General features: G+C 41.5%; 2 protein-coding genes across 2 annotated transcripts in view; both read left to right on the top strand.

Moving 5' to 3' along the window:
• The first annotated feature begins 9002 nt into the window (after positions 1 to 9002).
• The window catches only part of LOC106805126 (ciliogenesis-associated TTC17-interacting protein-like), a 52394-nt gene continuing 47318 nt past the window's right edge, over positions 9003 to 14078 (top strand). Inside the window, 1 exon segment of the mRNA XM_014806608.1 lies at positions 9003 to 9032. The gene's annotated coding sequence lies outside the window, so the exon portion shown is untranslated.
• Positions 11509 to 13752, top strand: LOC106805127 (zinc finger protein 862-like). The gene has a single exon (XM_014806609.1). It carries the CDS (start codon positions 11509 to 11511, stop codon positions 13750 to 13752), a length of 2244 nt encoding a protein of 747 aa, XP_014662095.1.

Here is a 14078-nt window from a genome sequence, read left to right as displayed (position 1 = left end):
GTGTGGGTATTTGGGGTGATTGCGCGCGCTGTGCGTGTGGCACGTGATACAACAACTGCGCTGAGGTCATCAAAGTATGTAGTAGACATTCTGAGTGTTTATCCTGTATTTGGGATCTACCTGGCGGATATTCTCTGCTAACATGAGACCGGTTTTTTAAACGCAGATCTGTGTTCTCTCTGTGACGGCTTGCTCGTTCTTTGCAACTAACTCCTGTTGTATGATTAATCCATTCTATAATATGTCACTCGAGTCGCCGTGGGTTGAAGTCACTCTAAAGGATGCATGCCCTTCTTCAACAGTGATACAAGCAATGAATTAGGTGGGTTCTTGTGACTTGACGTTGACGTTGTGTAATTTTGGGTGTGGATGGCCCATCCCTCTCTCCACGACCGTTTACCTCTAAATTTTGGAATTATATTATCCTTTGTATTTGCATAGACGATTAAAATGCGTGTGCCAAGGTGGGTCAGGGAGTGGTCGGTGTTGGGTAATAGGCACGTGTGCGCGTCATGTGTGGTGTGGCCGGTCATGACCGTGGGCAGTAGGGCGCTAAAGGTTACAGTGTGCCCTTTCTAAAACCGCTATGCCATGATTGTGTACCGGCCTTCTACATTTCCTAGTGGTTTCATTGTGTGGGCATTCCCTACGACCAAGCTTCATGCAACGTGTTTTAGGTCAGCAATGATCAGACGATTGCGCATAGTGCCTTTGCCACTAAGATCGGACGATTTGTCGAATCTAGGGGGGTATATATGCCGAGCATGGTTGTTAGGGCGGGGATACGTTCAATGCGCGAGACTCCCAAGTTTGTAGCAGTGGCGTCTTAGTTTCATTGGTCGCTAACCTGTCATGCAATGTGGCTCTAGGTTGGTCATACCTTACCGGAGGGCGGAATAGCAGCGGTGGGGGCGGGCGGGCTCGGGAGAAAAGAATAACAGAATGCGTGAACACGAGACTTGTTAGAATTCTCGTGTATAACATTGTAAACCCTGCATGCTTCATTAGTAAGTGTGAGTATGAGTTATTTCTCATTTTCGTGTATAAGTGGCAACACTGTGCAGCTCACCATTTTGATCGAGAGTGCCTTTCTTTGAATAACGTGGAGTAGTCTGAGACAGATGCGACGGGGAGTCATTCGGCATAGGTTATTGATAAGAATATATTAGCCTAGGGCGCATGCGGCATTACTATAAGTACAAAACGAGTCTGGAGAATTTTGTTTCCGCGTGCTACTAAACTACATACAGGCGCCCCACTATATACGAAATAAGTGGCAACGTGTTTTTTATTATCCAAGGTAGTACAACATATTCATTACATGTTACATGGCCCAACTCCCCATCCTCGCCGAACTCGCCACCACCTTACACTGAGAGCTTGATCGTAAGAGTAAAGATAGTGTTCTCCGGTTGCCTAACTAGCTTACTAGTACTGTTATGTATACTTGTGCACGATATCGCTTTCTTTATTCTTCCATATAGCCCGTATTATCCATTGGGACCGCCCGCCTAATATGTCTTCTTTATTCCTAAATGCGGGCGCAACTACTTTTTCTTATTCAGTAGTCCCACTCTGTCTGCACACAAGTCGTAGCGCAACATCATGTGTAGAATAACGCCACACTTGTGCTTTCATTGAGTTGTGTATCGATTTTAAGACCTATTGAAAAAGAGGCTTGAAATAGAACTTGCGCAACTGGATACGACAACTTAGTGCTGTCGGGGGGGGGCGGGGGTTGCCGCCGAGATTTCCGTGTCTGTGCTATTATGATACAACTAAGAAAAAACTCTAGTTAACTTAAGCTACGCCAACCCAGACCTGTTTCGTGGACTTGACACGCAAACCTAATATAATATAGAAGTCAATTCGACAGCACTAAAAATATTTAATCATCGAAAATAATAACTTCGTCGCCTTCGTACAGTTTCCAGTCACGGACAGTGCTCGTATTGGTGCGATATCGCTAATCTTAATTTGCGCATCCGTAAACTGTATAAAAATCTATCCCCAATGAATTTCATTTCAGTCATGAGAACACTTTCTGTCGTAGTGGCTAGCCCGTTGTTTTTTGTTCGTAACCGAGCCCAGACGCGATACTGTGCAGGCGGCTACTACGCCTAGATTTAGATAGCTTACCACGGCGACCCGTAGCCGCCATCGCGTTCTAGGCGAGCCCCCACTATGCCCTCACTCCTCATCGCAATATCCGCTCCGGTAAAATACTCCCTCCCGCTTGTGTTCACCGAACGCTTCCCAGACGACAGCTACCCCCCCGCCGACCCAGTCGCTGATAGGTACCTTGATTGTGATCCATGTATGAATAAAAGCTCCTGAAGGTGAATATAACACGAAGTCTACTAATATAGAGATTATTATTATAATCCTATAGTATCACTCCCTGATGAACTGTACATAGTGGCTGACTACACGAATCGCAGCGTCGTTTAATATTAAGACTAAAACACCACGGCGGAATAACAACGTAAAATGCCGATGCATTCATGTGTACGCAGATTACAAGTAACCGAGCCAAGTAGTCCGAAGAATTTTGACACGTCCCCCTCGCTCCCTTCCCTAGCAGGAAATGTACATCCTATTAATGTAAATGCGATTGTATATGATAGTTTCCAATAGCACTTAAGATGGAAATTAATGCTATTATGTAAATAATATCAGCGCGCCCTTGACTAATGTCCAGCTTGCCATCCTAAGGTCGTCGAGCAGCCCGCTACGACTCCGCCCGTCAACCTTTGCGCACCGTACAGGTTCGGTGGGCAAGCAGACCACGGCCTCCATCAGCAGCACGCGCCAAATGATTATTCTCCGCCTGGATAACACCTGTTTGATTAAAAGTTTGAGGTTTTTAAAGTTGCCTTCCGCCCCGCCCTAAGTCTATTCTAAGACGACTATGGGTTCACGTAGTTTATCTAGGTTAGTGCTATGTTATCTGATTCTAATGCTTCCGACTTCGCCATGTCTTTCTAATGCGTAGGTTCCGATCCCTGCGCATCCCCCTTTGATCATGTGTCGTTCCACGTGAATATTAGAAATTTCCTCTGTTCTGTAAAGTGAGCCAATATGTCAAGTTATGATGTTTGAAAGAGAAATCGCTTACTCGTGTGTCCTGGTCTTTTGTTCTCGCTGTTTGAAGGCAAGCAGCGAGTCCCTTCAATGTATTTGCTGCAGTGGAAGCGCAGGGCGAGCTTGCAAACTCTCACATGTAACATGTTCTGTAAAGAATCTACTTTTTGCATTGCCGCTCTGCTTCGCGTCTTTCGTAACGTTAGCCAGTGTGGGCATTAGCAAATGGCCATACAATTACTGTGAGAAGATAGTACATAGTATGCGTCAATACCTCGTTTACTCGTGTTTTTTTTAGGCTTGTGTTATCAATTAAATTGGTAACTACGCAGTAGATCATATTCTGGAAATATACAATTACACTAGGTCTGTCTTTTACTGCCTCCCTTATATATCAGAGGGTGAGTACAGACAGACCTTTATAAATAATATTGATGTAGAGTGAGGCTTTTTTTTGCCGTGCTGCTTCGACACGGTACCCGTTGTTTTCTACGTTGTACTGCGTGTAGCCATCAAAGTCGAACAGCTGCTGCCTAAAGCTTCGGTCCTCTACTTGTCGTTGTTCGCTGTGTTGTGCTTACGTTCATGAATTGTTCATGCGTAACGTTACGAGAGAACGCGTTTTCTTTGTGTGTTGAACGCTAGCGGTTGGAACACTTATACATACAGTCTATTGTTCTTCGTATATATATGATAAAACTCAGTTAAATATCCATCAGCATTGTTTTGCACTAGTCTCTTCGCGTGACTTAGATCACGATTACCGGGTTATTTACCATCTTTGTCACCGTGTATAATCGTCGGTATTACATTTATTCATCGCACCGTCACTATTTAAAATTAATATACAAAATACTCCATTTACAGGCAATTTCGCAAAATCCAAAATGTTTACGCGCTATTACTACTGTGATGCGCAATACTAACGTTAGCTAGATCAAGCGCATTTACAGCAAAGAATTACGGCAATACTACAAGACATAATGCATAGCAAAGTATAGAGTCTAATTAACTACTGTCATTATTTCTATGGAGATTATAAGCCGGTAATCCGCGCATTCGAGACGATCTGGTCTACGAATAATTATTTTCAAAGCAAAACGGAAATGAAACGTTCTAATGAACAAGGAATACCCGAGTGTCTAAAACGGGGTAAAAGGGTGATCCGTTGTGTAATGCACTATGCGTGAACGTATTTGCAGATTTGCAGTAGACCGTTGTAAACTATAAGCAGGAATAGGCTATACAAAACAATGTGCTGCCACTAGTTGGTATCCAATTGACCATTCCAGGCATATTAATTTCTCGCTGAAAAATGGTAAAAGGGGTAACTAATAATACTAAGTGACATCCCTCTGGCTTTGCTCCTGGCGGAATAATCTGAAAATACATTGAAATGCAATATTTAAAATGTCTACAACGCCGTACACTATATCATGTTCGTGGTATGAAGGGCTACATGCAGTGTTATGGGATTATCAGCAAGAAATTATTTTCCTGAGATTATACATTTAAAGTATAAAGACATACATACATACATACATATATACAATACATATACATATATCACTATACATTATACCTATATATTGACGGAGTAGTTTGATTTGAAAAAAATGCATGCCTTAATTTTAATAAAGCTAAGCATATTGGTTTGCTGTGTTACGCGCGTCAGTATCCGCACAAAAAAATATTTGTGAGACCATAAACTTAAAGACAAAGACGCACATATCTGCGTAGCTTGATATGAAGAATATCTATATTTTCAATAAAAAGTACGTTATTATAGAAATCATTCACAGCCATACTGAGTACCCTTCGTGTAGCATAGGTGAAATCGTCGTGGGAATCTATGTAAGCGTGCCATATAGGTATCATAAACTTGTCTGTAATATCATTAAAATAGCGAACATTTACTGCGTGAATCAGTGAATTGATCAATAAACTATCTGAATGCATTTACTCCTCAATCGTTATAACTTATATAAGTGATACCTTCTTGACTCCGCCGAATACAGCGAGAATATGAAAATCATTTTCTCATTGGTCATATTTGTCACTTTTCTCCGAGCAGTATTACTAACAAGGTCGCTATGTCATTGCTATGACGATTCTGCGACTCAACATATGTGAGTTTGGTGTCCTGTCACAAACGAAAAAGACACCTCTATAAATACCCACATTAATTGAGCTACTATTTAAATCTATGTTATTATTGCGAATAATATTAGGTTCATTGATCTCCTATTAAATTCTACATTCACGACATTTTGCTTCGCTGGCGACTTTACGAGCGTTCAATAACACTACCTAGGCGTGGCCGATAGCCGTCGGTTCAAGGATAGAGAGCATGCGAATTAACCTATGTATTTTCTAAATGTGAGGGTAGATCCTTTAAATCGAGAGGGTGTTTTGAGGGTGCTTGAGACTAAATAATTCTAGAAGAATCTTCAATTGTTGTCAACGAAAGGCGGGACACAAGAAAACGTCTTTAATCGGGGTCACCTGTTTTGCACCACGACCGGGGTCGGGGTCACCTCTATTAGACATTACCCATGTACATTCTCACTAAAAATAATAGGCCCGTCCTCGTGACGCACATATGGAATACCTACCCCTAATGCAGGACACAATCTGAAGGAATACCACCCCCTATTGCCATACACAAGAAATATCCCACCCCTTATTGCCATTACACAAATGAAAGAGTCCTACCCGGGGGCCTACCCCTTATTGCGAAGGTCTTTCAGACAAGTGGAGGGCAAAGAGGGAGGGAATACTATGTGTGCAAACGTCAAAAGAAGACACTTGCAACTTCGTGTGGCTACGGGTCGCCCGTTCGGGCCCGGCTGGCGGGTACCTGTCGTTGTCGCAATGAAGGGGGGGTTACTGCGGGCGCGGTGGCTGACTTCGAACGATCCCAACCGGGCTTATGTGTGGATTCGGCTTTGTAAAGGGGCCTATTTGCTTTCCGCGACGGCCGCTTATAGAAGTTGAAGAAAAACCTCCCCTAACTCGCAAAATTTGAACGCACATGGGCTAATAACGCATATAATGACCCCCGGGTTGTGACTTTCTCTACGAATTTCATACGCTCGCGTATTTCACGCATTCACTTACCAAAGTCTACAATCCGTGTCTGCTACGCCTTCACTATTATCTCGATTTCCGCGCGGTGCATTTATGCTACTATCATATCGGGTGTTCCGCATGTCAATTACCTCAACAAACGTTGATACATCATACTGGATGGACTCACTACTAACTCCCCAGGCCTAGGGGCCCTCCAAAGAAAAAAAAAAAGCTCCGCTTGTAACCTGATACAATAATGTAACCCAACAAGAGAGGGTATCAATGCGAGCCCTATTTTCATTGAGGAGCCCGGCTGAGTAGTTCAGCATCATCGGGCGTTTTTATGTCGTTTTCGAGACTTAAAACTTTCCAACTTGTTTATTCTAAACAGAAACCTATCTCGCTATCCTGGACTGTACTATTAATCACCAACTCGGATAAACTTTATATAACCTGTTACAAAATTTCGAATGACACGACAGGCGAGATTTCGAGTGCATTTCTGTCTTGACATGTGAGATATGCATTCGTCCAATGCGTATAGCGTTCGCGAACTTGGGCGGGGGGGGGGGCGGCTCCAAGATCAAATGCCTTATGGATGGCCTGCGTCAACGTCATGACATCCCCAAGCCGAGCCATGTGCCTACACAGGAAGCGAAGGCGAAGGTAGCGAATGCTTATGGCGTCATTGGGAAATGCGAGCGTCACAGGTCAACAGAAATAGCGCTCGAATATCGCCGCGCTCGTCACTTCAAAATTTGTAACAAGTTATATTAGTTTAATACGAGTATTTTGATACATAGTAGTCCCCAGGATAGTCGGAAGAAAGTTCGTGTTTAGAATAAACCAGTCTTGATGTTCTAGTCTGTGAAAACGCACCCAATGAAAACCGCACCTGAGTGAATCACAGGGTCTCCAAGAAAAGAATAGCTGCGTGTTGAACCCTACCTCTTGTTGTCTTACATTATGTATCTAGGTGTAACCCTACTCTTGTTGGGTTAACATATTCCGTATATCTACGCGACCTTCAGCCACTCCGAATATATAAAGCTATCCTAACATTTAAAGGTTTATATGTTAGGTACTAGTTGTTCTGATCGAGTTCGGGTTGGGCTGTGAGTTTTAAGTCGAGTAGAAAACGGACGCGGATAACAAGCTCGAATTTTTTTCTTTTTTTAATAAAATTCAGATTTGACACAAGTAATACATTTACACATATATAACTAGAAACGACGGTGCGTGTAAATTTCAAGGAACTAAGGCGACTTTGTTCTCCTGAAAATCAGCCTAATCCTAAATTTTCCTACATCTTTTCAACTTATTTCCTAAATTAAAGCATTAAAAAAAAATTCCAGGGACCCACTTTTTGTGTATATTATGAACAACTTATGGTTAAATGTTTAGGTCCCAACTCTGCTGTTTCTGAGAAATAACAAAAAAAAACATTTTGTACAAATTCGCAATTTTTGCCGTCACTTAAATTGACTACGTCACGAATTTTCCATGGTAAAATTTGTAAAAAAAAATTACATTTTTTTACATTAAAAGTAAGAACTAACGTTACTAAATATATCCTCAAACTCTCACCTGATAAAAATATTTTTACGTTGGTTAAATTTGCAAAAATCTAGACGATTTGGTAATTTCTGTTGCCTAACACTATTCCCCCAGTACTGTTCAGATACTGGCGTCTCTCTGTTTTTCACCGGCAAATTAGGGCATATAAAGAAGGTATATAAGCATGAAAAGTAAACAGAAACACTAATTGTATTTTCATACATTTTATTTTGTACAAATAACACACAAATATACTACTTGATGGTGCTAGAAATTCGTGACGTAATCACTTTAATTAGCGATGAATTTTTAATAAAATTTTTTTATTGATAGCATAGAGAGACATCTCTCTTATGTAATGGATTTGAGTTTGATTGAATTTGATGAGCAGTTATGTTGCAATGCCCTTTAGAGTGTTACCCGTCCGTAATCCTAACGGTAACCTTAATTTACTGACCATTAAATACTAGCTACACATACAATAATGTCAATATTCCTTCACAATACATCGGTTGTGTCGACGATGACGCGGCGTCACCGCGTTGTTGCCGCAATCTAAAATGATCGATGATTAATCGATCATCGGTCGTTTTGTAAAACCGATGATCGATCATGAAATTTGGACCGATCTCCAACCCTAGTAGGTACCCCGGCCAGTGTGTAAACAGTATACATACACTAGTACCACTACCTGTTTTACTACTGTTACTAGTGACATGTTGTGATACTAATTAGTAGTGATGTCCCGATGATCGATTATAATCGAAAATCGATCGATTATAGTCTCAAATTCGATAATCGATTATGAAAACAAATAATTGATTATCGGAAATAGCAAAACAAACAAACAAGGAACTGTACTCACGATGTGTGAATTGATATGACAAGTAGAGCAAGAAACAAGAAACGTGAACAACCTCGTGAACAAGAAACGTGCACGGCTGAGTCCTAGCAATGTGGAGATGATGATCTCCCTAAATCGCAACATGGACATGTATTGGTAGCGAAGTAGAAGTGCATCAGTGTGTAGTCCAGAGGACACCTTCATTTAGTGTACGCCATAAGTAATATAAATTTGTCGTAATTATGCATTTAAAATAGCGAACATTTACTCGGTGAACATGTGAAGTGATCAATAACTATCTGAATGCATTACTTCAATCGTTATAACTTATATAAGGTGATGAGCCTTCTTGACTCCGCCGAATACAGCGAGAATATTGAAATCATTTCTCATTGGTCCAATTTCGTCACGTTTCTCGCGTATTACTAACAGAGGTCGCTAATTCATTGCTATGACGATCTGGCGACTCAAATAGGTGAGTTTGGTGTTTGTCACGCGAAAGTTTATAAATACCACATTAATTACTATCTATGTAATGTCTATGTTATTAATTGTCGAATAATATTAGGTATTGATGTGTTATTAACCTGATATTTCACACATTTTGCTTTAGCTGGCGAGCTTTACCAGCGTTCAATAACACTTACCGTAGCGTAGCCGTAGGCCGTAGCCCGGTCGGTTCAAGGATAGAGAGCATGGCGAGATTGAGACCTATGTCATTTTCGTAAATGTGAGGGTAGATCCTTTAAAATCGAGAGGGGTGTTGTTGAGGGTGCTGACTAATAATTTCTAGCAAGAAATCTGTCATTTGTTGTCAGAAAGGCGGGACAAAACGTCTTTTAACCGAGGGTGCTCACCTTGTTTTGACCCCGGGGGTGTCACTCTCTATTAGAACATTACCCCATGTACATTCTCACTAAAAATAACAGCAGACACAATTGAAGAATACCACCCCCTATTGCATACACAATGAAAATATCCCACCCCCTATTGCATACACAATGAAAGAGTCCTACCCGGGGGCCTACCCCCTATTGCGAGGTCTTGCAGACAAGTGGAGGGCAAAGAGTGGAGGGAATACTTGTGATCAACTCAAAGAAGACTACTTGCAACTTTCGTGTGCTACGGGGTCGCCCGTTCGGGGCCTGGGGCGGGGTACTATGTGGTTCGTCATGAGGGGGGCTTACTGCGGGCGCGGTGCTTGACTTGAACGATCCCAACGGCTTATTGTGGGATTCGCTTTGTAAAGGGGGGCCTATTTGCTCCCGCGCGGGCCCGCTTTAGAAGTTGAAAAACACCCCCCTAACTCGCAAAATTTGGAACGCACATGGGGTAATAACGGCATATATAGTGACCCCCCGGGGTTTTGACTTTCTCACGATTTCAACGCTCGCGTATTTCACGCGATTTCACTTACAAGTTACAATCTGTCTGCTACGGCCTTCACATTTCTCTTCGTATTTCCGCGCGTCATTTATGCACTTATATTACGTGGTTTCCGCAGTCAATTACCTCAACAAACGTTGATACATCATACTGGATGGTACTCAGTAGTGATGTCACGATCATCGATTATACTCGATCATCGATTGAACAGTGGTTCGAACCAAGCGCTTGGTTATCTTTTTTCTTTTTTTAAAATTTGAACAAGAAAACTTGGAAAAGTGATGAGAATCAGAGATATCATTGCTACTATACAAGTTATCTTTTATTAACATACATGTATTATACACACAGTAGTAAACAGTGCAAAACAAACAGTAAACAGGGCTAAACAACCACATACATGCACACACGTAGCTCCAAGAAACTAAAGGAAGGGTTAGAATACCGAGCATGGGTTGCTAGGGTTAGAATACCTGTATATTGACGTCAGTCACACAGCCTGGTCGGGTTATCACACACGTACATGCGCACGACGTTACGCACAGGCAGGCATTCAACACCCCGAGTAACCGATTGTAACCGATCATCGGTTACTTGGGTCCAACCGATGATCGATTACGAAATTACAACCGATTGACAACACTACTACTCAGCCTCAGGGGCTCCTCCAAAGAAAAAAAAAAAGCTCGCGTTGTAACCTAGATACAATAATGTAACCCAACAAGCGTAGGGTTACAACGCGAGCCTATTCTTTTCTTTGGAGGAGCCCCTGAGTGATTCACACAGCAGGGATGAAAATTAGCAGGCGCCCAGTCGCCCGTGGCTCCTAGATTTTAACCTGGGCCCCTAAAAACCTCTAATTATTCGCCCAGGTGGCGAATCAAGCTATAGCCACACTATCCATTTTAGTCTCATAAACAAAAAAGTGAACTGTTTCCACCACATTGGATTTTTTGCTGAAATAATATGCACACTTTACTTGCACAATAAATGACAGCAATGCTGTAACTGTAAAGATAAAATATGCCAGTAATTACACGCTTTTAACAGAGTAGCCATTAAAATTCTATGAGCCATTGACTGCTGCTAGTTTCATTCCATTCACTTTTAGTCCTACAAAATAACGTTGCCATATCGGAGTGGTGTCAGTATATGCTGCTGCATGGAAGCATAGCGGCTAGATGAGTCACAGGTCTATTGCGATAGCCTTTCTCAGTGAAACACAGTCAACCAAAACCCAGTCTATATAGCTAACTTGCTAGATGATTTCCCGATTAACTGTAATGGCCTCGTGTACTCGATTACAGTTGACCAAAAACCCATCTACATAATAAATGGCGCTTTTGCATAGCAACCAGACGCTACACATTCCTAGCAATAATTCCGGCGATTTACAGTAAATTCTTGTTGAATAAAACAGACGTAGTTACTAGTATAAGAGTTAATAATTTAAATAAAAGTTTATAATTTAAATTTCATCAATTAAATACTTAAGGTTTGCTTATTAAAACATAAAATCTGCTAGCGGTAGGTTAATTTGTAGTGTGTAAAACCATACTAAAATTATGTGGAGGTATATTGCTGGGGCATCAAACCCTAATGAGAAAGGAGGACAAACACAGGAGAAGAAAAGGGAGTACCAGCAGGAGTATGAGACAAACAAACGAGTAAGACACTACTGCATTACTTGGGAGAAAAGCAGGCCATGGTTGAAAGACACGGAGAATGGTATGATCTGTACTGCGTGTAAAGATCATGGGGACACGACAACACTATTTGCAGTTGGCTGTCAGAGCTATAAACTTGACAGTTTAGTAAAGCATGAAAGATCCAAACAACACGAAAAGGCTGTCCTTTTTGCCAATGCTAAAACACAACCTCGAACAGAATCTCAGGCTGCCAAGATCATACAGACACTAAATGCAGACATTTTTGAGAAACTTGAAAAGATGTTCCGCACTTGCCATGCTCTGGTACGCAACAACCGACCTCTGTCAGATTTTAATTGGTTGTGTGACTTAGATGAGATGAAAGGCTTGCGACTTGGAGAAACATACCACAACACACCTGCAGCCAAAGAGTTTATCAAAGCTATTGCCGAAGTGCACTTTCAAGAAGTCAACCACATTATTAACAAATCGCGTTTTATATGTGTTATCGGAGATGGCAGCACTGATTCTGCCATTAAAGAACAAGAAATGTGGTATGTTCGTACGTCGACTGCAGGCCAAGTAGATGTCAAATTTATAGGTGTAAAATCTGCCGACAAAGCAGATGCAGTAAATATTGTAAATGGCCTTCAGGATCTGGTAATTACAAATGTTGACATGGAATGGCCTGCATTTATGCAGAAAATGGTAGCAGTAGCTTGTGATGGAGCAAGTGTGATGGTGGGATGCAAGGCTGGCGTAGGGGCCCTTCTGCGCAAAGATCAGCCAAGTTTGGTTACCCTTCACTGCATGGCCCATAGGCTAGAACTTTCTTTAAAAGATGCATCAAAGAGTTTGAAGCTGTATGACAAGGCTATCAATACAGTTGCCATGGGCCTGTATTATTTTTATCACAATAGCAGTCTTAATCGAGCAATGTTGCGACGCAGCTATGAGGCTCTAAAACAAAACAATGATAGTGCTTTTCTCATACCAACCAGAATAGGTGGAACAAGATGGATTGGACATACAATGCGTGCCTTAACCAACCTCATCTCGTCTTACAAGTACATTATGGCACATCTTGGCCAGCTGACAGAGACCACAGAACGTGTTTCTGCTGACTCTAAATCCAAGGCACACGCTTTCATGAAGCTGCTGAAGTCGAAAGACGTCGTATGTTTTCTCTTGTTTTTGATGGATGCTCTGGCACCCCTTCACCGTTTGTCATTACAACTCCAGGAAAGGACATGTGTGATTGCCAAGCAGCATTCAGCTATAGCCTCAACATTGGAAGCTATACGAAAATACAAGACAAGTGATGGCCCACACCTGCGTAAAGTATCTGGAAAAGAAACCTTTGAGGAAATACAGCTCACCAACTGCAGTGCTTACGAATTTGGTGCTGCCAGATGTAATCTGATAAAGAAAATCGAAGAGGCTTTGGAAAAAAGATTTTCTGAGTTTTTATCTCAGAGTGTTGTATCAGCTACGAAGATTGCAGATATCCAGATGTGGCCACATGACTGGGAATCACTTAAAGATCATGGTGATGAAGACCTTCGAATTATTCTTGAACACTTCAAGACAGTGCTGGGGACTGCCAGTGTAGACTTAGTAGAAAGTGAGCTGGAATGGATCATACTAAAAAAGGAGATACACGATACTGACTTCCAAAGTGGGAAAGTCCCTGACTGGTTTTCTGTTAATATTCGCTACAAAGGGCAGCTCACCAATATTTTGGCTGTCATGGATCTTATCCTAACCATGTCACCTTCTAGTGCAGAGGCAGAGAGAGGATTTTCACAACTGAAGCTTGTTAAAACAAATATACGCAGCAAACTGGGACAAACTTCTCTAAACCACTGTCTGGCTATTAAAATGCTTTCTCCTGACATCAAAGACTTCAATCCCACTAAAGCAATCCACCATTGGAATGAATCTTGTGTGCGCTCCAGAAGACCAACATCAAATGCCAACACAAAACAATCTTCCTATACACAGTCGCTTCAGGTGCTAGAGAATATTCAGGAGACCTTGGAGCCATTGGAGGTCGTAGAGGGATTTGATTCACTACAGGATTCAGATTCAGAGATTGACTCTGAATCCTCTGCATCTGATCTAGATGACATAACTTTTTTTTGGGGGCCCAGACCTTGATCCAAGGGCCCAACTATTTCATCATCTTGTACAGTTGTATACAGTATATTAACAATTTATATAAACATGCTAAATGTGAAAGTAAAAAAAGAACAAACATTTTCAAAGATTTTTTTATTTTTTAAACTTAACTCAAATAATTTTAAAAGCTAACCTGAAATTGAATGTTACATTTGTAAAATATTAAGATATGTTCATTATGCACGTTGAAATAAAGACTTAATTAGTGATTACTTATAGTGATCACTCCATCAATTTTTTAAACACTGTTCATAGGGGCCCAGTAGGCGACTGGGCTAAAAATGTTAAGTTTCATCCCTTGGGTA

This window comes from Priapulus caudatus, unplaced genomic scaffold, assembly GCF_000485595.1.
Source record: "Priapulus caudatus unplaced genomic scaffold, Priapulus_caudatus-5.0.1 Scaffold101, whole genome shotgun sequence".
In the NCBI taxonomy this organism is placed as follows: Eukaryota; Metazoa; Priapulida; class Priapulimorpha; order Priapulimorphida; family Priapulidae; genus Priapulus; species Priapulus caudatus.
The sequence above is the reverse complement of the archived record's forward strand: the minus strand, read 5'-3'. Positions and strand labels throughout refer to the sequence as shown.

What these genes read in the sequence shown, in the direction of transcription:
- LOC106805127 (XM_014806609.1), top strand. Translation starts at nt 11,509, where the DNA reads ATGTGGAGGTATATTGCTGGGGCATCAAACCCTAATGAGAAAGGAGGA.